Genomic DNA, 25,755 nt, shown 5'->3' with positions numbered 1-25,755 from the left:
TCTCTCTGTCTGTCTGTCTCTCTCTCTCTCTCTCTCTCTCTGTCTGTCTCTCTCTCAAGAGTAATCTTTTGAGACGTTCAAGAAGTGCCAGCTTGACATTTGGCCATATTGGATTTGGTGCTTGGCAATGACCCAGGCCAGGTGTCAGATCTCTGAGTGGGAGAGCATTTCAGTGATAGTGAACTCCCTAATTTTTACTATTGTCATGAGGAGGGATAGGAGTAGATGGTATGGGAAAGTATTTAATTTGGGGGGGAGTTACAATGCTATTAGGCAGGAGCTGTAGTGCATAAATTGGGAACAGATATTCTCAGGGAAATGCACGACAAATGTGGAGGCTGTTTAGGGAGCACTTGCTACGAGTGCTGGATAGGTTTGCCCCACTGAAGCAAGGAAGGGATGCTAGGATGAAGGAACCTTGGGTGACGAGATGTGGAATGTTTAGTCAGCAGGGAGGAAGCAAGGATTAGACAAGGCTCTCTTGGCTTACAAGGCAGCCAGGAAAGAGCAGAAGAATGGACTTAGGAGAACTAGAAAGGTGCATGAAAAGATCTTGGCGGGTAGGATTAAGGAAAGCCCCAAACCATCCTACACTCCTGTGAGGAACAGAGTTAGGGCAGAATTGATCAGGGATACTGGAGGAACTTGTGCCTGGAGTCGGAGGAGGTGGGGAGATCTTTAGTGAGTACTCATGAGAAGAACCTTGTTTGTGAGAACCGGGTGAAACAGGTTGATGATAAGAAAGAGGATGTACTGGAAATGTTGCAAAACATGAGTCCCCTGGGCCAGATGGGATATTCCCAAGGTTACTACAGGAAGCTACTGAAGAGACTGCTGCACCTTTAGTGATGATCTTTATGTCCTCACTGTCCACTGGAGTAGTACTAGATGATTGGAGTATGGCAAATATTATTCTCTTGTTGAAGAAAGGGAACAGGGCCAGCCCTGGGAAGGAGAGACCAGTCAGTCTTGCATTGGTGGTGCACAAGTTATTTGAGAGGATTCTGAGGGACAGATTTTATGATTTGGAAAGGCATTGTTTGAATAGAGATGGTCAGCATGGCTTTGTCAGGGGCAGGTCATGCCTTATTGAATTCTTGAGGATGTGACAAAATACATTGAAGGTAGAGCAGTGGATATGGTATACATGCATTTTAGCAAGGCATTCGATAAGGTTCCCCATGGTAGGCTGATTCAAAGTAAGGAGGCATGGGACACAGGGAAATTTGGCTCTCTGGATACAGAATTGGCTATCAAGAGTGGGTGTTGGAAAAGTATAGCAGGTCAGGCAGCATCTGAGAAGCAGGAGAATAGACTATTCTGGCAAGAGCCCTTCATCAGAATTGGCTGGCCCAGAGAAGACAGAGGGCGGTAGTAGCTGAAAAATATTCAGCCTGGAGCTCTGTGACCAATGGTGTTCCACAGGGATCTGTTCTGGGACCTCTGCTCTTTATGATTATTATCAGTGGTTTGGATGAGAAAGTGGAAGGGTGGGTTAGTAAATTTGTCGATGAGACAAACGGTCGTGAATTGGAGGAGCTGGTGTCGGACTAGGGTGCACAAAGTTAGAAATCACACAGCACCAGGTTATAGTCCAACAGGTTTATTTGGAAGCACTAGCTTTCGGAGCGTTGCTCCTTCATCAGGTGGTTGTGAAGCAGCAGCGCTGCAAAAGCTAGTGCCTCCAACTAAACCTGTTGGACTATAACCTGGTGTTGCATGATTTTTAACCAAAGTTAGTGGAGGTGTGGATAGTGTGGAGGGCTGTTCCTGTTGTCAGTTGCAGTGGGACATTGATAGGATGCGGAGTTGGGTTTAAGTGGCAGATGGAGTTCAACCTTGGAAAGTGTGAAGTGATTCATTTTGGAATTTCAAATTTGAACTCAGATTACAGGGTTAAAGGCAGGATTCTTGCCACTGTGGAGGAACAGAGGGATCTTGGGGTCCATGTCCATAGATCCCGCAAACCAATTTTTAGATTAGATTAGATTACTTTCCGTGTGGAAACAGGCCTTTCGGCCCAACAAGTCCACACCGACCCGCCGAAGCACAACCCACCCAGACCCATTCCCCAACATTTACCTCTTCACCTAACTCTACGGGCAATTTAGCATGGCTAATTCACCTAACCTGCACATTTTTGGACTGTGGGAGGAAACCAGAGCACCCAGAGGAAACCCATGCAGACACTGGGAGAATGTGCAAACTCCACACAGTCAGTCGCCTGAGGCGGGAATTGAACCCGGGTCTCTGGCGCTGAGGCAGCAGTGCTAACTACAGTGCCACCGTGCCGAATTTGATAGGGTTGTTAAGAAGGCATATCGTGTGTTGGCTTTCATTAGCAAGGGGATTGAGTTTAAGAGCCACAAGGTTATTCTGCAGCTCTATGAAGTCCTAGTTAGACTAAACTTGGAATATTGACTTCAGTTCTGGTTGCTTCATTATAGAAAGGATGTGGAAGCTTCAGAGAGGGTGCAGAGGAGATTTACCAGGATGCTGCTTGGACTGGAGGGCATGCCTTATGAGGAAAGGTTAAGGGAGCTCGGGCTTTTCATAATGGAGCAAAGAAGGATGAGGTCTCACTGTGATAGAAGTGTACAAGATGATGAGAGGCATAGATAGAATGGATAGTCAGAGACTTTTCCTCAGGATGGCGATGGCTATCACAGGGAGTGGGGGGGGTGCATAATTTTAAGGTGATTGGAGGAAGGTTTAGGGGAGGTGTCAGAGGTTGGTTCTTTACACAGAATGGTGGGTGGAATGCACTGCCAGCAGTGATGGTGGAGTCAGGTACATTGGGAACATTTAAGTGACTCTTAGGCACATGGATGACATGATCTCAGTAGGAAAAAAAGGTTAACACACATCGAGGCCAAGGGCCTAATGGAGTAAATTATTGTTCAAAAGTGTTTTAGACACCACTGAAAGCATATTTTAAATGAATGATGGTGACCTCAGTTGTAAATTAAGTTATGATTTCTATAATTAGAATATAAAATGTAAATGTTTAATATGACATGTTAAATATCGGATAGAAACTGCATGTAATGTATATTAATAGCATTTAATATGTTTTCCAAGCACTATATAATCACACTAACGTGTGTTGCCTTTAAAGTTTAAGGGATTAAATATATGATTATTGTGATTTTCAAGTACTTTTCATATTATACTATTGTAAGGCTTGAGAAGGAATCTTGGATCAAAGCTAAGTATGTTGAGAAGAAATTTGTGGAGAAATCCTATAGAGTATCTTCAACAAAAGGAAGTTCACAGGTGTTACCACTGTCCAGGCAACGTGAAGGCACATCTGAACAAGCCTCTGAATCTTTGACTGTACCAGGGAGCCATTCCAAATTTTCAGGTAATTGTCTGTGATATGAGTTGAAAGTAAGATAAGAACTGGTAACCGGTAGTGAAAAGATGAAAATACAAGACATATATTCCTGTCATTTTTTTTAATACCAATAACTAACAACCATGGCCTGTATTTTGTGGTAAACTGTGAGGTGACAACAAATGCTGCTGACATCAAAGAAAGCTGCTGACGCAGGTCTACTAATCTCTATGACGTGAATTTCTTTTCACTTGATGTTCATTTGAATCTGGTGTCATGTCAAGAAGATCTCTGTCCAGCTACAGTGATGTCAGCAAGTAGAATAGGCTGCCATGCATATTGAAATATGCTCACAGACAGCAATTTACAAAATAAAGTGCATTAATTATACTTCATATTTAATTAAACTTTACAGATCGTATTAATCAAAATATTCACCTGGGATTAAAATATGAACTGAAACATCATGAATGGACTTCAAAAAAGCTCTAAAATATATGATTTATATCAGAGAAATTTGATACTGAGAAATATAGAAGTTGTTTTTGAGTAACTATGAACATACTTTACCATGAAAACTGCTGTTGCACCATTCAACATTGTGCAACTTACGGTAAAGCAATAGTGTTTTTTATTTAAAAAGCATGTTGATATTAATTTAGTCAATTGTTTTTGCAATCTGTCGCAACTTCAAAAGCTCACAGTATGAAGAATAATACAATTACTGAAGCAGCTTTGAGATTAATTGCTTCTATCCAAATTTCAAGTTGTTAATTTCAGAGAATTAATGACATCAAGCAATGACAATTTCATTTTCATTATTACTGCAAAGTCCGGGTTCGTGACCTTTTCATCTGCTGTAAAGAATTCAAAAATACGATGTCCTGGTTTTAGGGTGCTTGGTGGTAACTTGAAGCAAACTGGCCATAAATATCTGTTGATCTCTGTGGCCTGGAGTTTACCTTTTCGTTTAGCTCTAGAGTCAAATAATTGGAATCTCCAGGCAAGCAACAAAAGTCTACCAATGCAGGTAATGCAGCCAATAACTTCGAAGAATCCTCAAACAGAAAACCAGGATTTTAAAATGCCTTGATTTACCTGTAGCATAAATTAGAAGTTGAAACAAATTTGATTTTTTGAAATTAATAAGAACGTTATTATGACATTTTAATTTTAACATTGTACCAGTGTAAGAGTAGTTTTCCAGGGTTAGAAGTTCTTCTTCAGCAGTTTTGACTGTATAAGCTGTTAAAAATCTCATTACACAACATTAACAAGGCATAACTTTCACAGGGATTTTAAAACATAATGTTCAAGGAATGTTCATGACAGCTCAGTGATTTTTAAATGACCTTCATCTATAGTGAGTTCAACTGCACATCTGGAGAAGTCTAGAATCTCTGATAGCAATTTTTAATTCAAAATATGCAGAATCCAGGAGTTGCTATCAGTTTTGGATATTGTTATAACAGCTATTGCTGATGGTTTTACCATTGCCACTACCACAAAATCCTGGCTGTTCTATCTACCAAACATGGTGATTCACTTTAGTGTTGCTAATTAAAATCTATCTTTCAGTGTACTTTTCTTTGAATATTTTTTTAAAAATTTCCTCTGTTTTCCTCTATTTCAATGGCTGCTTTGCTTTGCTAACACGCATGTAACCAGCAGCTGTTAGTAACACTGAGCCACGTCGGGAGTCTCTCTTCTGTCCAGATGAGCTAGACTCGCTATTCTCCTACTTTGACACCTCTTCAAAATCTAGTAGTAGTAAGTACTGCAAATATGAAGCTTCTAAGTGCCTGTGCTACTAAATTCATCCACTGCTTGATTCCACATTATAGTTGTGAGAATTTTATCTGTGGTTTGATCTCCCTGAGCTTTTTCAGTATTAATTACTCAAGTCACATTTTTCTTCATGCATTTGGTTTTCCCCCTTGTATATGCGGTTGGTGTTTTTCATTGTTAGTTATCTTGGATATTGCAGAAAGAGTACAATGAACTGATTTATTTTGTAGATTTTGTGAAATGTTGGGATGATTGTTTTTAAATCATGGTGTTTTTTCATTTTTAATTTGTTTTGCATCAGTGTAAAGCTTAATTTCTATTTAAATTAGCATTGTTGCATTCATTTTTGTGTGCGTAAGATATTATAGTACTAAAAAGGTAAAGACTTTGTTTTTCAGGTTTATAGATTGAATCAATTGATCCCTAGTTTGGGACTTGAATATTTCTGGAAAGTGAAACATTTTACTAAAGGCTTTTGTCGACACAGATCAGGACAAACCTAAGAATGCCAAATTTGAAACTATCTCAGTAATTTATACTACCAGAAAAAAAGGAGTGCCGAACAGTAAGCTCAATGACTGAGACGTTGCCATAAGGAAACCATATTATGTCTGGGCAATTTGAAAATGCCATGCACAAACATATTTCTGTTTGCAGAGAATGTGTCCCTACGTATGTCTGTCTTCTAGCAAGCATAAGTGAACTTGATTAATTATCCTTGTTGGTAATTAGTACAGCTAATAACACACAAGATTATTCAGCAAGTGTTGCCCAATTGTGGAATCACATCTAACAGTAGAATTTTTTTTAATTTTGGGCTTTGTAAGCAAAATCTAATTGGATGCAGTCAGTGCTCCTGCCTATTTTGAACACTTAGATGTTGGATGATATTCTGCCTATCACAAAACTGAGTAATGTCATACATAAACAGTACGTAGCCAACTGTTGGAACATGTGGCCTAATCCGACTGAACAATGTGTCTGGCTGTTCCTTAGAATAGGTAGACTGCAGAATGTACTCAACAAACCATGTTCTCTGAAAACAGAAGGATTATTTCAAGCCGTATGCATTTTTGTTTTGAATTACCTGGAAGTGTGGGGAGCCTATAATTCCTTGTTTGGACTTCAGCTATTGACAATATATATTAATCATTTAGATGAGAGTACTAAATGTAATGTCTCCAAACTTGCAAATGATACAAAGCTGTTGGGAAAGTGAGCTGCGATGAGGATACAGAGGTGTTTTAGTGTGATTTGGACGAGCTGAGTGAGTGTGAAAATTAATGCAAGATGCAGCATAATGTGGATAAATGTCAAGTTATCCATTTTTTTTAATAGTAGAAACAAGAAGACACAGTATTATCTGACGGGCTACAAATTGAGTGAGGGAATGTGCAACAAAACCTGGGTGTCTTTGTGTACCAGTCACTGAAGGTAAGCATGCAGGTACAGCAGGCGGTGAAGAAGGCAAATGGTATGTTTGCCTTCAGTGAGAGGATTTGAGTACAAGAGACAGGATGTCTTGCTGCAGTTGTTCCAGGGCTTGATGAGACCACACCTGGAATATTATGTGCAATTGTGGTCATTTTATATGATGAAGGATGTTCTTGCTATACATGGAGTATAGTGAAGGTTTACCAGACTGGTTCCTGGGATGGCAGGACTGATGGATGAAGAGAGGTTGAATCAGTTAGGATGGTATTTGTTGGCATTTAGAAGAATGAGGAGGAATCTCATAAGCTATAAAATTTGAATAAAATTAGACTGTGTTCATGCCGGAGGGATGTTACCAATAGTGGGGAGTCCAGAACCGTCTAAGGATATAGGTTAATCCATTTAAGACTGAGATGTGTAGAAACTTCTTCATGGAATGATGAGTCTGTGGAATTCACTACTACCAAAGAATTATGTTTTCAAGGAGGAGTTGAATATAACACTTGATGCTAAAGCTGCAAAGGATATTACAAGAAAGCTGGAAAAGCCTGTTGAGTTGAATGATCAGTCATGATCGTAATGAGTGGTAAAGCGAACTTGAAGGACCAAATGTCTTGCTCTTGCTCCTATTTTGCAGGTTTCTAGCTACTTAGTGTCTATGCCTTGCCTGTTTTTTTTTTTGTGGTATAAATTGTTGTGATTGTTCATTTAAAATTTGGCATTCTTCCATTTATAGATCCCCATGGAACACAGCAATATGTAATCAAGTTAAGTTTATTAAGTTTAGTAACATTCAGAATACAGTTTTTATGTTCTGTTCAGATTGTGTGTTTGTAACATAAGCTTGCTAATTTGATAGTAGCATTTGGATTTTGTAAGATTTTAAAGCCGCCTGTCTGAGGGATAGAATGAAATAATTCCTTTGTTATAATAATTGTTTTAATCCCAAATCTGACTTGGAGCTCGATGCCAAACATTTTGCAATTTTTGTTCAGATAGTATATTAATTATAATTCATAGAAACCTTAATATATCATGTAAAACTAGAAGAGTTATTATTGGTTTGAGGTAGTCCATCTTCTTTAACTTCTTTGTTTCTTTAAAGGAGTAAAAAATTCAGACAGTGGTGTACCATTTAGCTCTGAGGGCAGCAAGGATATAGTAATGTCCATAACTTAACAATAACATCTTAGCTGAACCAGGTTGGTACCATTTGGCCAAGGTCAATTGCACTAGCATAAATTAACAACTTTACATTTAGATGCGTGACCATCTTGTGTTATCCTACACTTCACATATGTATTCATCTATCTTTTATGTAGTTGGTACTTAATTCATTCTAACGTGAGTTTCAGTTCATTGAATTTGCAATCTATCTCTAACCTAAGTATTTTGAGTAGAATCAAAGGAATGTGTTAATCATTAAATATTAGTAGAATATAATGCCTGTAGCTTAAATGCTAAGTATTTGCAGTGGTCAGTGTATTCTGATCACTGTCAATGAAGAATACACTGAAGTTTGTTTGCTGCTTTAGAAATTTTGGAAGCATCTACTATGGAGGGAGGTGGAAGGAATTCATCTGTCTTTGAAGAGACAATTATTTCTCCTGGATTGCAATTGTATAGAGCTGCTTATGTTCGAAGTCTTCCTGATATGGCAGAAGCATTAGCCCATGGAGCTGAAGTAAACTGGGTTCATGCTGAAGATAATAAAGCAACTCCTCTTATTCAGGCTGTGTTGGGGGTAAGTTGACTCTTGGCTTTCCCCCTTCTTGCAGTCCTGTATTATCTATTTATAGACAGTGTTTACTGACTCCCAAAGTTGAAGATTGGTTATCAGCATCCCCTGATGGATTACATTTATTAAGGCAGATTACACACTGTTATCTTCCTCTGAAGTTATCCTAATTAGTTTTGAACAATAATGTTCAAATATTATTATCAAAAAGATATTTTTGTGTGCACCTGAATTTTCAGTATGGTCCAAGTCAATGGCATGCCTTCATAATAGCAGCTTTATAATAGTTTCAACCTGAGGCATGCTTTAGGGAAATTTCACTGGTGCCTGTCATCATAAAGCTAAAGATGAGATTGAAATGTAGAATTTTAGTGAACAGTTTTTTTCCTTTGTCCATCTACTCTACTGACTTTTTAAGCTTTTTCTTCAATCCCTTTTATTCCCCCTCGTCCACAGGTCTGACCTCCTTTATTTCTTTCACCTAGATGTGTTTGTATTTTCTGCTACTGTTTATTTATTAGTTGCTTAATTCACATTTATTTGTATGTAAGTTTGGATCTTGAAGTTATATCTCTTATCGCAGGGCTCTTTGGTTGCCTGTGAATTTCTGCTACAGAATGGAGCAGATGTGAACCACAGAGACTGTCATGGCAGAGGACCACTTCATCATGCCACCATTTTGGGTCATACTGGGTAACAAACTTGTTTACCTTCACTAATGTGCAAATACATTTACTCCTTTCTTTATGCCTTCTATAATGGGATAAGCTAATGGATGTTTTAAGGCCCAAAGACATTTTGTTTCCTGAGAATGCCTGAGTGGGTTGTTGCATATTTGTGGCAGAAACCCACTGGCCAAATCTGTAAATCTATGGGTTACCAGATAACTCTTATCATTATTGGAAATTTAATAGGTCAGCCTGCCATTCTTTTCCAGAAGGACATTATCGTTGAACTAGGTGAAATATCACATACAATTTGAGTTCAATTGGAAATTATTTCAGATCGTTCAGGCAAATGAGTGAATGTCAAAGAGAGTAGCAATGAATTCTTGACCTTCCACTGTTCACAAGCTTAATAGTAACAAGAAGATGGTACTTGTGCAATATTAAAATCTTCTTTAAATATCAAGGCAAGTTCTCCAAATAAATGGGATCAGTTAATATCACTGGTTTAAGCATTGCTTTATTGGTGGGAAAGATTATCCACACAAGCAGGAACCTTGGTGAAGGGAGTACTTTTTAAATGGTTCTCAAGTGCCTCATGTTACAAGCTGGGACTGGTAATTTAGAAGGAGATTCACCAAACTCATCTGGTATCACCTAAGCTGCAATGTCAAATAAAATTTTGCAGAACATACAATATGTTATGTGGGATGGCCTGTTAATCTATTAAATTTTAGTGTGGAATGCAAGGCTAGAAGGAATGGAGATAAAATTTAGAGGGAGTTAATCTTTGAAGTTCTGTTGGGTTAAAACAAATTGTTACAATAATTAATAATTGCCTGAAGTGAATTCAAAGAGATCTGATTTTTGAGAGAAAAAGAGAAAATGCTAGAGAACTCAGCAGTTTTGGTAGCCTCTATGGAGAGAGGAGGAGTTTTTGTTTTGAGTCTGATTTGGCTGTTGTCCAGACCAGATTTTTGCGAGGTGTTATTAATTCAGACTAACACTGTATACAAATGTAAGTTTAACGCCAGTGGTGTTGTATGACATGTGATTGAGGGGCCAGTTTGAGTTTTCGATGTATCCAGGGTGACAAGTTTTCACTCTGTGATCATTGATTCTTTTACCCAAGATCTTTAGTATTTTGTGACTCTTGTTCTTAGTAGTGGAAGTTGTGATGCTGAAAAGTGCTGTGAAAGTTTAGAGTTGCTGCAGTCTGTCCTGTGCATAGCACATATAGCCAGTCTGTTGATGGTAGAGGAAGGATATGTTAAGTCCAATTATCAATTGGATTACTTTATCCTAGATATTGTTGACGTTCTAGATTGCACATGGCCACAACTCTTGGAGTGAGGATATGTATGGGGATGAAGCATGAGACTGTGTCCAGCCTTGGCTCTGCTCTTGCAGTTATGTTAATATGACCAGTCCTGTTATACTTGTGGCCAGTGGTGAACTCTCCTATTCTCCATGATATTTGTGGTGGGTGAGTTGATAAAATCTATTTCTGTTGAAGATCAGATGGTTAAACTTATTTTTTGGAGGTGATCTGTACCAGAAGTTTATTTTGTGCAAATGTTACTTATTATTTGTCAGCCCTGTTTTGGTGTTGTTCAGGGAACAGTAGGCTGTGAACTTGGGCTACTTTATAGCAAAATAGTGAGTAGATCTGAACAGCGTAAAATCGTCTGCACACAGACCCAACTCAGAGAATCTTCTATAATGATATTCTGGGGTTATGATGATTGGCTTTCAATTCAAGTACTACTTTCTGTTCAATGATGGCACCAGCAATTGAAAGATTTTTCTTTGACACAAGTTGACCTTTGCTTTCCTCGGGCTTGTTGGTGCTGTTATCATTCAGAAGCTGTATTGATGCCTTTTGGTTATAGAAGTTGGGAGCTCCTTGATGTTTCTCTAGGACATATTACTAGTTATGCTTTGCTAAGTTAAAACATGTTCATTTAATCCAACTTTTTTTAAAAAAAAATCAATTTGCTGTCTTCTATCCAGCTAAATAATTTCCTTTAAGATTTGAATACTGACCTGGGCTGTGATGGCTTTGTCATGTTGAGTGCTTCATAATGTTATCCTTTACAGTTGCTAACAATTTATAAGTTACTGGTTTATGCTTTCCTCCTTTCATTTGAACAGGAATGTTACATTCATCCCCTATGCTGCTTGATTATTTTAGATTAGATTAGATTACTTTAGTGTGGAAACAGGCCCTTCGGCCCAACAAATTACTTTAGTGTGGAAACAGGCCCTTCGGCCCAACAAGTCCACACCGACCCGCCGAAGCGCAAAACACTGGGAGAATGTGCAAACTCCACGCAGTCAGTCGGGACTTGAACCCAGGCGGGAATTGAACCCGGGTCTCTGGCGCTGTGAGGCAGCAGTGCTAACCACTGTGCCACCGTGCCGCCCAATGCTTTTCAATACTTTTAAAAAGTATTTTCAAAACTTTTCTTTAGAAAATGGTCACAAGTAAACGCTCTTCTAAAATATGACAGTATCTCAGATGGAAGGAAAGACAAACTGTAAAGGGTGAACAAAATTACATTTACTTAAAAGATTTGGAATGTTTCAGGGTGTGTAAGCGTTTCAGAATATTTTCTCTTTGGTAAGAGGGTTTGGTAGAGTTGATAATTCCGAGCCTCTCTATATTCTCTCCTGCAAGAAAAATAAAAAATCTGAAATTGAAATATTGTCTCTGTAATGTTGACCATGAGAGTACTGTTGATAGCTGTTTACAAACCTATCTGATTCACTATTGTCCTTTTTAAAAAAGGAAATCTGCCATCCTTACCTGTTGTTGCCTAGATGTGACTCCAGCAATGTGGTTGATTTGTTACTGCCCTTGAAGTGGTCAAACAGACCACTTTGTTTAAGGCCATTTAGGAATTGGCAACCAACACTGACCTTGCCAGTGGCACCAACTTTCCCAAAAAGGGACTTGTCATCTGCCATGACCTGCCAAAATAGTACTGCCGGAATAGTTTGCCATTATGTGTCGGTGTTGTGTGTCTCATGCTGCTTTTGAGTTGGAAATGTTTGAACAATAAATTTGTATTTCATTATGAATTTGCCTTCATCATCTGGTTTGAGAATTTGCAACAAAACAGTGATACCTTGCTTCTTTACCTTTAGGCAGGTGTGTTTGTTCCTGAAACGGGGAGCTGATCAAGGTGCATTAGATGAAGAAATGAAGGACCCACTTGCCATTGCAATAGAAGCTGCAAATGCTGATATAGTTACATTGTACGTATCATTATTTTTATCATTATTTTTCATGTGGTTTACATTTCTGGCTGTTTTGTAAATTGGAACTTGAGGTAGACTATTCATACTCTTCAGCGTTGGAAATGTGTTGCTGAAAAAGCGCAGCAGGTCAGGCAGCATCCAGGGAACAGGAGAATCGACGTTTCGGGCATAAGCCCTTCTTCAGGAATGGGGAAAGTTTGTCCAGCAGTATCTTGGTGGAGTGGGAGGGGGAATTGGAATGTTGAGCTACAGGGTGGTTGGGTTGTTTGGTCCGGGTGTCCCAGAGGTGTTCTCTGAAACGCTCCGCAAGTAGCCGGCCTGTCTCCCCAATATAGAGGAGGCCACATCGGGTGCAGAGGATACAATAGATGATATGTGTGGAGGTGCAGGTGAATCTGTGGCCTATTCATAGTCTTCAGCCTGTCCATCTTTCATTTAAGATTGTGTCCTCACTCCATTTACCTACCTTAGCTCAATGTCTCTGGATATCTATGATGAGCAAATAACAATTAACTTCCAAATGAAACCAGTTAACTGAGTTACCTTAACTATTTTATTTTGAGGGAGAGTGCTCCATGTTCCCATTTGCAAATGGTGAGTTTGGATGCAAAGCCCAAGCTTTCAGTTGAAGAGAATAGCCTGTACTTTAACTTAACTGCCTTGCATTGAGATTACATTTTCTAAAGGAGTTTTTCATGCACTGCTTTATTGTGTCTGGTACTTCATAGAGACATTTTCAAAGACTAGATGCACTCATTGAGAAGCAAGACCATCCTCAACTCTAATTAATTAATTTGGGATGTCATTTCACAAAGGTCCAGGGGCGGCTCTGCAAAACCTCATCTTTTAAGATCAGTCAGCTGTCACTTTCCTTTTGTTGCGATTCTCATGCAGGTGTTCCACTTTATTTCTGAATACTTCTGTTCTTGTCAGTCAACATTCTATTGCTTTGCAATTGGGAATTATATTTGTCTGTGACTGTCCTGGTCAGAGTTTTTTGATTTCCTGAAAATGGTTGTGCCTCACTTATTTGCTGCCATGCTGCTAAATACCCAGGAGTACAGTTCACACATCACAGATTTATTGTATACTGAATCTTCCATGCTTCCCAAGCAGAATTTCTTGTTCTCTCTTGTTTGACACATTTTAGTGTTTATGAAACCTGAAATATGAATTGAATGAATTTGCCATCTGCTGGAACAAGTTTGAAGTCATATCAAGAAAACATTTCCGCTATTATATCTAAGTTTCTTGCTTATTTTGAAATAAGGTGACTGTCACAATCTCAGTCTCCCCTAGTCTCAATGTGCCTCTTTCTAATGTCCTAGTAATAATTTGTTACATAAGTTTTAATAGGTGTCTATTGCTCATCATTTGCAGTTTTATTATTGCAAGTCAAAGATGTGACATTGTAATATAGAATTTAGTGTTCTATATAATAGGAACCAGACCAAAATGATAGGTCATAAATTGAATTGATCATGCCTACAATGGATTATTGCTGACCATATTATTCGTCTAAAAGTAGTTCCATGCCATGAAATTTGGAATGAGTGTGTGCACGCACCTGCAGTGTATGAGCAATTGAATGTATACTTATTGTTGCCAAATAAGTTATTTTACATTTTATACACGTTGATTTGGTCTCATCACACTATCATTTTTCTTTGTAAATTATTATACTTCTGTTTTCTTAGGTTGCGTCTGGCAAAGATGAATGACGAGATGCGAGAATCTGAAGGCCTTGGACAGTCAGGTCAATATTCCAATAATAGTCATACAGAGATGCAATATAAAAAATGCATGCAGGAATTTATTAGTTTACAGCTACAAGATTCTTGATCTTCCTCAAATAATGGATTATCTAAAAGTCTACTGTCAGGGGTTGGGGTAAGGGATGGCAGTCTCATGACTCTGTCATGTGGTTGGTGATGTCATATTTACATTAATGATACTTGCCCATTTGGAGGACCAATATTGCAACCAGCCAAATTCCAAGAAAGAGTATCTTACAATCAAACAAAGCAGGCACCAAAGTTATTTGGCAATGGAAAACAATACTCCTCAAATTTTAAAACATGCAGTATTTTAGTTGCATTTTCTGTACATCTTGAATGCTTAGTACAAGTTAATGGTATTACGGTATTGAAATTAAAATAATGTTTATTGGAATGACTAGAGGTTTCTCCTTAGTTTTCTGTTTCCACACTGCAGCTCCCAAGTTCCTGAGAACTGCATAGTCTGTTCAAATGGATACTGACAGTCTTCTGATACCTCACCATTGTTTCTGTGTTAATCTGCGTAGGAAGTGGCTTATAGCCAGTTCTAATGCTGTCCTTGCCTGATGACCATGAACTTGCATTTTCCAAGAGGAGTCCTCAGGGTACCATGTTCAGTGGCTTCATCATTGATCTTCCCATCAAAAAGTCAAAGGTGGGAATGATCACTGATATTTGGACAATTTTTAACACTATTCCCAAATCCTCGGTTACTGAAATCGATTGTCTCCACGATCTGGACAGTGTTCAGGCTTAGGCTAATAAGTAGCAAGTAGCACGAGTGCAAGTAATGACCATTTCTAACAAGAAAGTCACCAATCATTAACCACAGCAACACCCCCCATCCAACTCCCTCGACATCCACTGGTATTACCATCGCTGAATCCTCCACTGTCAACATGCTGGGGGCTAGTATTAACCAGAAACTGGTCTGGAATTGACCATCTTAGTACTGTAACTACAAAACAAAGTCAGATGCTAGGAATTCTGCTGTAACTCACCACCTGCCTCTTCAAAGCTGATTCACCATCTATAAAGGCATAAGTCAGGAGTGTGATGGAATGCTCGCCATCTGCCTGGACGAAGGGTGGCACGGTAGGTTAGTGGTTCGCACTGCTGCCTCACAGCACCAGGGACTTGGGTTTGATTCCAGCCTTGGGTGATTGTCTGTGTGGAGTTTGTACATCCTCTCTGTGCCTATGTGCATTTCCTCCCACAGTCCAAGAATGTACATGACCATAGCAAATTATCCATAGTGTCCAAAGGTGTGTAGGCTTAGGTGGATTAGCCATGGCAAATGTGGCTTTCTGGGCATAGGGTGGGGGTCTGGGTGGAATGTGGTGTGGACTCTGGGCCAAATGTAGGGATTCCATAATTCTGTGAAAAGCAGCTCAAAAGGCTTGCACTGTTTAAGGACAAAGCAGCCTGCTCAGTTCGTATTCCATCAAAAACCTTCAGCATTCACTGCCTCCACCATCGTAGCATGGTGGCAACAGTGCATACCATCTGAGATGCACTGCAACAGCGCAAGTATCCTTAGATTGACTGCACTTTCCAAACCCATGACTCTTAGTGTCTAGAAGGACAAGGACAGTGAAATGTGTATGCCTCCATGTTATACACTGTTTTGACTTGGAACTGTATCACTGTTTCTTCACTATAGCTGGATAAAAATCCTGGAATTCCCTTCCTACAAACATTTAGATGCACATGCACCACATGGACTGCAGCAGTTCCAAAAGGTAGCTCGTTATTATCTTCTCGAGGATAATTAGGGATGGGCAATAAATGCTGGCCACCGTGACACTCTCATTTCCTAATTGTTGGTTGTTTAATGTAGTCGAGGACAGGAAAAAGTTGTCTATTTTAGCTCAGGCTATTAAAAGGTAATATTAGCACTTTCCAAACTCAATCTAGATTGAGGGTCAAAACTGAAGTCTTCTGATTTGAAGTTTGTAATATCACATTTAAGTGGCTGACCATCAGAAATGCAACAATCTCCTTTTTTTCCCCCATTATGTACATTTTTTTCATTGCATTTTGCCTCGGTAGATGCTCCTAAATTGGAAAAGCATTATTTTTTGATCTGTTACTCCCTCAAAGTATTTTGCTGAAATATCATGGCTGAAAGTCACTGGGAAGAATTCATGGTCTAAATTAATCACAATACACAAATAAAACATGTGACAGCACTTATCTTCCTGGTTTGCTATGGATCAATTATTTGCCAAATCAAAGACATTGATCCTTGTTTTGAAATTTGAATGTCAGTGTTTATTTTTAAATTCTATTCCTATAAAGAAATGCATTTAAATGGAAAATATTGTAACTTCAACATGTTTAACTCTCGTGCTACTTTCATTTGTCAGGAGTGAACAGTGAGATGTGAACACTTTAAATATTACAAATGATGTTTTAATTTCATTGACTTTTTTTAAAAAAGTAATTAGTTTAGCCTCTGAATATTAGCAAGCTTTTATGAGCACATTTCATATTTGTAGTTTTTCTTTTGGCCATTTAAAATTTATATAATATTCTTTAGATTGAAATTTAACCTAGATGTACAAGATTAGGTACATCTAATCTTGTTTTTAGATTTATTTGGCAACATCCATAACAATGTGAAATTTTCAAAGTGGGAAATCATTGTGTAAAGTGAAAGTTAAGCGAACAGTTATGTTGGGAAGTAATTAGAAAATACTTTTATGATTAATTGAGATCCCAGAACTTGAAGTGACAATTCTGTAGCTGTATACTGCATTGTGTTGATAGTTTAAAAACTTTGTATGAAAATTGATTCAAAGTTCTGTAGTCTACTAGTAATAGACCACAAGATAAATAGTTATGCACTGTTCAAAGAAAGCCATATGCTGCATTCTAATTGGCTTTTATAACTGGCTTTTCATTGTCAGTCACAAAGACAAATTGGTGCTAGCAATTGCATCTCATTGTTTTGTTACTGCTTTTATTCTCATCTGTCCTGATGTCGTTTTGAATGTAAATTTTGTGCCTTTTTGTGTTCTTGATCTGGATGGTACTGGCAGCATTATCGTAGGTGTATACTTTCTGCACTTTAAGTTGAGCATTATTGTAAAAAGAACTGCAGTTACATATGGCAGATTTAACATATTTATGTCAAGCTAAAGACTTGAGATTGTTGCCTAAGTAAATGTTAAATATGCTTTTTTGAAAGAAATAGCTTAACAGCCTCCATCAATACTCCAGTTTTGCTACTTTGAAACAAGATAATGAGTTAAATCAGACTCTTGCAGTCGCACTAATTCTTAGATAGTGATCATTTCCTCAATATATTTCCTATTATTTATTACAACATGACTATGTTACCCTCACTGAAGATTTTCAGTTATTTATGTGGATTGCAAGCGCATTAAACTACCAAATTGCCTTCAAGAATTGGTGTGCAGGCTGATTATTTTTTTCAAATAAGCTTTAATTTCAGTTATGTTTTTTGTAATTTTTCTTAACACATGCAGAGAATTCTTGCAGATTGATCAACTGTTCCTTATACTGAATGGTATGGGTTCAGAACTTTCCTGAATCAGCTTGATCTGGAGAGTTTGACATAAAGTTGGCAAATATTTAAAACCACAATGGCTGCAAATTTGCATTTGCCAACTATGCAAATTTGAATGTAAGGTTAAGAACTACATGAGGGAGTAAAGTTTAATGCCCTTGGGTCCAAATGGACTAAAAAAAAAGTTCAAACCTTTTCTCAATTTGTTTTTAAGTGTAAGCAACAAATTCTGATGTATAATTATGCTTTTGCTTCTCGCAGGATCAAACCTGGATCTGATTGTGTAGAAACATAATGCAGAATCTATATATTCCTGTTTTAAAGCAAAACACGGAATTAGTTCTCATCTTAGCACTAAATCAGCAATCTAGGGTGATCGTTAGGACTTGTTGTCACTAAATCTTAGTATTGTGCATATCTGTTGACTTGAACCATTGCTTATAAGATTAACTTCTGATAGACTTTGTCTACTTTGAAACCAATTAAAACACATCCGAATAAGGGTACTGTGTTGCAGTTTACACTTTTAGATGGGAGAATTAATTACAATTCTGACATAATTGGAAACAAACTGAAATATGAAACTTACATTACTCTGCTTCTAAAGTGCTTATATTTATATATCTTTAATTTTTGCTCTACTGTAAATATCTAACCATTTCAATAAATTATGCTTTCAATTTAATTTTTTTGATTTTTGAAAATAATCAGATAGCTTTGTTACTTTAATATGATCGAAACCTGAAACTTTAATTGAATTACATCAATAAATAGTAAATCCTGACTTAGTTGTAAGATGTGTTTCTGAAAATTATATCCTTAATTGAATCAGATTTCCCCATTAAGAACCAATGTAAAAGGTGTGGTTGGGTTTTTCCTCGTCAAACTAAAATTAAAACCTTTAGACCCTTTAAGTTGCAATTGTTTACATTATTAAATTTCTATATTGCTTAATTAAAAACTTTTTAACTGAAATAAACAATACATAAGAAACACAGTAAGTTTCTACTTGCAATATCTCCAGCTCACTTAGATCCTGCTCACCAGACATCCTGGTCTTTGACCCTGCTGGATTCTCTGGACTTTCTCACCAGCCCTTCCAATTTGTACCCTCTTCTGGTCCCTAACTTGCCTTTTTGCTGCTGATCCTCCATCTTGCGTTCTCTTCCATTCTTTGACTTGCCTTGCCAATTTTTGCCCTGATTGGAGCTCCTGCTCACCCACTGTCCTGCTCATCACTTTCTTCTTCTGAACAGTTGCTGTGAACAAAGCCTCAGAAGATGACCACCCCAGAAGCAAGAGAAGAAATTTTGACTTTCAGGAGCTCATCCTTTTGAATGGGTTTGTTGTCTGCTTCACTTGCTTTTGATTAACAGTCTTCCTTTCCACCTGCATCATCATGTGGGTGAAGGAGAAGTGAGTGAGTCCTGTGCTCATTAATTTTTCTGCAGCAGACAGATCAGGCCACATTCCAGTATCCCAAGTGTATGCAAACCATTGTTGCATAAACTTTATCATTGTTGGGATCAGGGAATTATTAGGAGATTTTTGATTTAAGGGAGGATGGTAAAGCTAATTACAAACCACCTTGAAGAGAACTTACCACCTGCAACTCCAAGCTGTTCCTCTTGATTTGTGCCACTCCCGTCCAGAACCTTTGTGCACAGTGAGTGTTCACAAGAGGTAATTGAGTGGAGAATCCAGGAGTTGGATGTTTGGCAAGAGGAAGGAACATTGAGAGGATGAGTTTGGGAGACCATAACAAACAGGATCAAAAATAGACCATTTGGCGCCTTGAGCCTGCTCTGCCATTCTTCTCGTCCACCTTCCCGTGTTTCCCACATGACCCTTGAATCCCTACTGACTAAGAATCTATTTATCTCAGTCCTAAACAGACACAAGAATTCTGCCCCCACAGCTCTCTGTGGCCAAGACATTTGACCCTCTGAGAGAAGAAATTCCTCCGCATCTCAGTCTTAAATTGGCGCCTTTTTATTCTCAGACTGTGCCTTCTGAACCTAGGTTGTCTCATAAGGTGAAACATCCCATCAATATTTCCCCTGTCAAGCCCCTTAAGAATCCTATGTTTCCTGAGATCACATCTCATTCTTCTAAATTCCCATGCATAGAGTCCCAACCTGTTTGGTCTTTGCTTATAAGACAATTCCTCCATACCAGGGATAATCCTGGAGAACCTCCAAACTGCCTTCAGTGAAGTGATATATTTCCTTAAATGAGGGGATCAAAACAGTTCACAGAACTCTAGATGTGGGCTTACCAGCACCTTTTACAGTTGCAGTAAGACCTCCCTACTCTGATACTCCAACCCCTTTGAAATAAGGGCCAACATTCCATTATCCTTGCTGATTACCTGCATAGAGAGGGAAAGATAACTAATATAGCCCCATTTACTGACCAACACTTAAGTGAAGCGACATAAAACTGAAGTGACATAAAAATGTTAAATGGGATTTTACTGTATGACAGTGATAAATTAAGCTCAATTTAATTGATGAGTAATATATTATAATATACACATTCAAATTGAGTAAACAGTAGCCATGAAAAAAGCTTTTATTTTGTTTAGGCTTGTTAGAAATGGTTGGTTTGTTTGTTTTGTTTGTTTGTTATCCTACTTCAATGCTTTATTTGCTCACCTCTTGCCAGTCGTCTTGACTATTTCCCAATACAACATGTACCATTTGTGAAGATAGATGTTCCCAGACCCTTTACACTGCTTTTGGAAGATGTCCTTCATGTAATTTATTATATTTGTATTGGAAGAGTCATAGTTCATTTTCTTCTACCGGGCTGCAGTATTCTTTTACTGTTGCTTGTCTACAACTACAGATAAGATTCAGAATTTAGCTGTTAAGTGAATTATGATTGCACAAACACAAAAATCAGACTTTAATGCTGTGTTGATCTGTCAGGTGACTAATTAAAAACCAAGATATACTGTTTGCATGACAGCCTCCCTTTATTCCTGTGTATGCAATCTTACAGATCTTCTGACTACACACCCAATGTCTCAGCTGTACACTTTGGTATTAACTGAATGTCTTTAAGCACAATCATCTGTTTAAGCATAACCCATGTAATTGATTTGACTTTAACATCAAATCCCAGTGAGTAATTTTATTCCCTAGTGGAAGTGAAGAACCAAAGAGAGAGAATATGTCCTGGTTTAGTATTTTTTGTAGCTTGATGAATGATTCAGAGGAGAATTAGTGGAGATCTGTCAGTTAGGTAATGATGGATGCATCGCCTACAAATGGGGAGAGGAGGAAAATATTAGAACATAGAACATTACAGCGCAGTACAGGCCCTTCAGCCTTCGATGTTGCGCCGACCAGTCATACCAATCTGAAGCCCATCTAACCTACACTATTCCATGTACGTCCATATGCTTGTCCAATGACGACTTAAATGTACTTAAAGTTGGCGAATCTACTACCGTTGCAGGCAAAGCACTCCATACCCTTACTACTCTCTAAGTAAAGAGATTACCTCTGACTTCTGTCCTATATCTATCACCCCTCAATTTAAAGCTATGCCCCCTCTTGCTCTCTGTAACCATACTTGGAAAAAGGCTCTCCCTGACAACCCTATCTTACCCTTTGATTATCTTATATGTCTCTATTAAGTCACCTCTCAACCTTCTTCTCTCCAACGAAAACAGCCTCAAGTCCCTCAGCCTTTCCTCGTAAGACCTTCCCTCCATATCAGGCAACATCCTAGTAAATCTCCTCTGCACCCTTTCCAAAGCTTCCACATCCTCCTTATAATGCAGTGACCAGAACTGTACACAATACTCCAAGTGAGGCCGCACCAAAGTTTTGTACAGCTGTAGCATAACCTCATGGTTCCAGAACTCGATCCCTGTATTAAGGTTAAGCATCAATGTGTTTACTAATTTGCTTCAGTCATCCTTTAAGACCCTGCCTGTTATGAAGTTATAGTTGACAGCCAATAGATTTCAGTTTATTGTAAATTCTTCCCTCCTCCCTACCTAAAATATTCTATGATAGATTTTCTAATCAAATAGGGTTTTAGTCAGGAGTGTGGACTGTTCAGTTAGTTGAATTCAAGAAAAAAAAGTGGAATTAAGAGTCTAATGATGATCAGGAATCCATGCCATTTGTCAGAAAAAAACATTTGGTTCACTAATATCCTTTAGGGAGGGAAATTGCCATCCTTACCTGGTCTGGCTTACATGTGACTCCAGATTCACAGCAATGTGGTTGAATCTTAACTGGGCAATTAGGAATAGGCAATGCATGCTGGCCTAGCCATCAATGCCCTCATCCAATTTGAATGCATTTTCTATTGGGTTTGAGTTTCAATTAGAACGTAAATCTCCCAAAGTTGCAAGCACCTTGATTTGTCTTAAATGTGGAATTAGTGGTGAAATGAAGAATTTGAATGTTTTAAAGCAAGTGTTTAGAGGTTGAAGCTGTCATCTTAGTCTTTCTCAACGAGCTGTTTCTTGATCCTTGCACTTTTGATTTCTGTTCTTGCTGCTCTGAGGTTCATGCAGGTATGGTTGTTATTACCTTGTGTGATGTATACATTTTTTTTCATTCAGTATTAGAAGGTATTTACTGATTATGCCAGAGATGTTTAGACAGCTTTGTTTTTTATATTAGGTGGAAACAGTGGTGTAGTACTCAAGAACCCAAGGCTGACAGTCTGGGTATATTGGTTCAAATCTCATCATGGTAGATGGTGAAATTTGAGTTCTATAAAAATCTGGAATAAAGGTGACCATGTAACTATTGTATGTTGTAATAAAAAGCCCATCTGGTTCACTAATATTCTTTAGGGAAGGAAATTTGCCATCCTTACCTGGTCTGGCCTACATGTGACATGAGACCTACAGCTTGACACTTGCCTTCCGAGCAATTAAGGATGAGCAATAATGCTCCAGTAATGCTCAATTGCATGAACAAATAAAATATGTATTTTACGTATAGGCTTGTTTTATGCTGCTCTTGAGTATTTTTGTCTGACATTTTTTTTTGAATTCCCCACAAGTTAATTACTGTATGTACTTGAGCGATGGCAAATTATGCTTAAACATTTTTTTCTAGTACTAGCTAATGGGTTTGAAAATGATATTGTCCTTTCAGACTTTTTAAAGACTTTTGACACTTCTCAGCATCATATGTATGCTTCTGTATCTTCCTTTTGATGTTGGTATGGTATTTTATGGAATGTAATGAATTAGTGCTGGATGATTTAGAACACTGCTAAGTAGCATGCTACATCTTTAAATCAAACAACACGTTATCGACTTGAATAAAGCATGGGCTATCAGGTATAGAATTGCAGTACACAGATTTGGACACTAATCTCAACTGATTTATTCCCAATTGAATCAAAGTGTTAAGAGAAAGCAAAATCTTTTAGAAATATAAAAGCAAAGTGTTTCGACAATAGGACAGATGTCATTTTATGTTGGAGCAAGTCGGAGAGAAGTTACATGACATTGGTTCCGTAAGTAAACTACATAGGACAAATTAATGATCTAAAATAGAATGTTTGACCATGTTGAATGTTGTGAAAGTTCAAGAATTGTTAACCCTTCAAGCGCAGTCATAGGGGATGTTACTAGTTTCATCACGGCTATCTTGGGCCCTTTGAGTGGCGCAGGAGCCAGATGAAAGAATCTAGAACAGTGGCAGTTATGTGGAAAGACTGAAACAGCTATGATTACTTCCCTTATATCAACAAAGGTTAAGAAAATGTTTATAAATGCTTGAAATTATTAGCAGTTTCAATAGAGCAAAGAAGGACTAATTGTTAATGATAGCAAGTGAATTAATAACTGAGATAAAGATTTAAGATAATGGAAGAACCATAAGGACAATAAGCTTTTTGTTTTAAGCAGCAAACTGCGTTAATCTGGAATGCACTATCTGAGTTGGTGTTGAAGCAGTTCGATCATAATTTTCTAAAGGGAATTGGATACCTGGTACTTGAAAAAGTGAGAAAGAAGGGCTATGATTGGGAAGTGGAACTGATTGGGTGTTTTGAAGATCTGGCACATTGTGTATTAAGACTTTTTTGGTCAGAAATTCGGGTTAATACTGTAAAATACAAACATTCAGTAGATGTTTGGTATAAACTGACATAACTTGCATTTCATTTTAGAATTAGAATAGGAATAAAGAAGTAGATTTTGTAATCTTAAGTAAAAAATGTATTCTGGTTTTAATTCTGTGTATCTGCTAAAACATGATGTAGATGTTGGTTATGTAAATTAGAATAATACTTTTGAAATCAATATTTATTGTATCCAAATCTTCAGTCACTCAAAACTTTAATTTTCTTTTATTGCAGGTGATGCAACCTACCAGGATATTTTCCGAGACTTTTCCCACATGGCCTCTCATAACCCAGAAATATTAAATCGTTTCCAGCGGAGATCAGAGACTGATTAAGTTTTATCACTTGACAGCTGCAATCATTCTTTCAGTGCAATCATCTTGAAGCATATTCATCAATTCATGTCATTATCCAAAGCAAAAATACATTGAAGATTTGAGTTTTAAATATAACTATTAAATATGAAGGAGCTTTTACTTGCAAGCAGGTGCAGTGATTTATTATACTCTGAAGTATGCTGTCTATGCAAACAACCAACCTTTGCACTTTTTATTATTATCTTTGAGTTGAAGCTAAAATCTTCTGAGGTGTTTCACCAGTGGGAGATGTGCAAATAGAATGGGTGTTCAAGTTGAACAGAACTTTTGAAATTTTTGTGTACCCAAATTATAGGAAGGATAATTCCATCTCTTTGCTCACCAGACCATTTTTAAAATCATTCTAAAGATGTCTGCATTTGGTGATGGGTCAACTGCAGAGCAGTTGGGTACATCTCATAAAGGGAAAATACTGGTAACAAAAGTGCTTTTAGCAACGGTAAACTCTTATTAGGACTGTACCCTTAAATTTATTTCTTTTTGCAGAGTGAATGTCACAAATCTGTTTCAGGGGATATTTTCATATTTCCAAAAGCTTTGTATATTCTTTATCTCCAGAAATTTTTTAATTGTAGCATTTTATATATCTTGATTTTAAATACTTTGTCTTCTGTCCACATTTGGCTATAATACACAGTTATTGATTTGGTGTACTGTGTACATAACTTTAAGTCTATAAATTGTATTTACACCTCAAGATGTGTATTATGATAAATTGCTAAATGAGAATTGGGATTACTGGAGAACCAGCTGCATATTGCACCATTAAGTCAATTCAAATGTTAAATAGTACATAACTTCTAAGTTTATTTTTGGTTCGTTGTTTTTCGATGGAATGAAAATCTGTTGTCTTAATTGTATTGCAATTGCTACAACTCTGGATAAACTTAAATGTTCCCTACTCATTTCCAATGGTCAAACCATTTTCAGTAGTTAGAATGCAGATATATTAACATTCCTGATTTTTTTTCTTTCACCAATGTTGAAAGAATCAGGTGGCAGCAGCTTTTGAAATAAGTTTGCTATTTAATGGTGCTGCAATGGAAGGAACAGCTGGTTTATTCAGTGTTCTTGTAAACAGCTATGAAGATTTCTTAAGTTTAAAATGAATCATTTGGAATGAGGATGCTTGGAAAACCACATTTTTAATCATTTTGTTAAAAGTTGTATCCCCATGTTGAAGTCATATACTGTGTGAATAGACATTCCAATGAAACTTCAGAATATGTTCAGACATGGAAAAACACAAACTTTTTTTAGTGGTGTAGTTTCTTGTTTTGGTGCTTGTTTTAGTACATTTTTACAAAAGAATTTATCATTAAAACTTTATTGAAGTATACTGAAAATAGACGAAATACATTATAAGCTTCAAAGCAGTCAAGCAATGTAACATGTACATTACTTATTTTAATCTTTGTAAGGCCAGTAAGCATCTGAAACTGCTTATCGATCAGTAGGATGAGGGTTAGTGCATGGAATTATTGTGTATTTGGCACATAATTAGCCCTATTACACATTAAAACTGAATATTTCCATATAGTTTTGAAACTGAAATAAACATTCATTTTAATTAGTTATGGAATTGCATCTCATAGTATATTTATTGTATATATCAACTTTTCTGTATTGAATATACTTGTTCACATTGTGGAATAACTATATAAAAAGTTCCTAAAAAGCTTGTACTATACATTCCATGAACAGTAAATATGCATTTAATATTTAAAA

The 25,755-nt window shown here is 37.5% G+C and overlaps 1 protein-coding gene across 1 annotated transcript in view; it reads left to right on the top strand.

Annotated features, from left to right (window-relative positions):
* Nucleotides 1-25,755, top strand: part of LOC122556380 (arf-GAP with coiled-coil, ANK repeat and PH domain-containing protein 2-like) — a 183,251-nt gene extending 157,496 nt beyond the window's left edge. Inside the window, exons 15-21 of the mRNA XM_043703013.1 lie at nucleotides 3,157-3,364; nucleotides 5,006-5,107; nucleotides 8,095-8,303; nucleotides 8,881-8,990; nucleotides 12,113-12,223; nucleotides 13,924-13,982; nucleotides 23,885-25,755. Coding sequence (XP_043558948.1) covers nucleotides 3,157-3,364; nucleotides 5,006-5,107; nucleotides 8,095-8,303; nucleotides 8,881-8,990; nucleotides 12,113-12,223; nucleotides 13,924-13,982; nucleotides 23,885-23,985 — 900 coding nt within the window. The 3' untranslated portion in view covers nucleotides 23,986-25,755. The remainder of the gene's footprint in view (nucleotides 1-3,156; nucleotides 3,365-5,005; nucleotides 5,108-8,094; nucleotides 8,304-8,880; nucleotides 8,991-12,112; nucleotides 12,224-13,923; nucleotides 13,983-23,884) is intronic.

The sequence above is a fragment of the Chiloscyllium plagiosum genome, chromosome 13 (assembly GCF_004010195.1).
Source record: "Chiloscyllium plagiosum isolate BGI_BamShark_2017 chromosome 13, ASM401019v2, whole genome shotgun sequence".
NCBI lineage: Eukaryota > Metazoa > Chordata > Chondrichthyes > Orectolobiformes > Hemiscylliidae > Chiloscyllium > Chiloscyllium plagiosum.
This window is presented reverse-complemented; position numbering and strand designations above follow the sequence as displayed.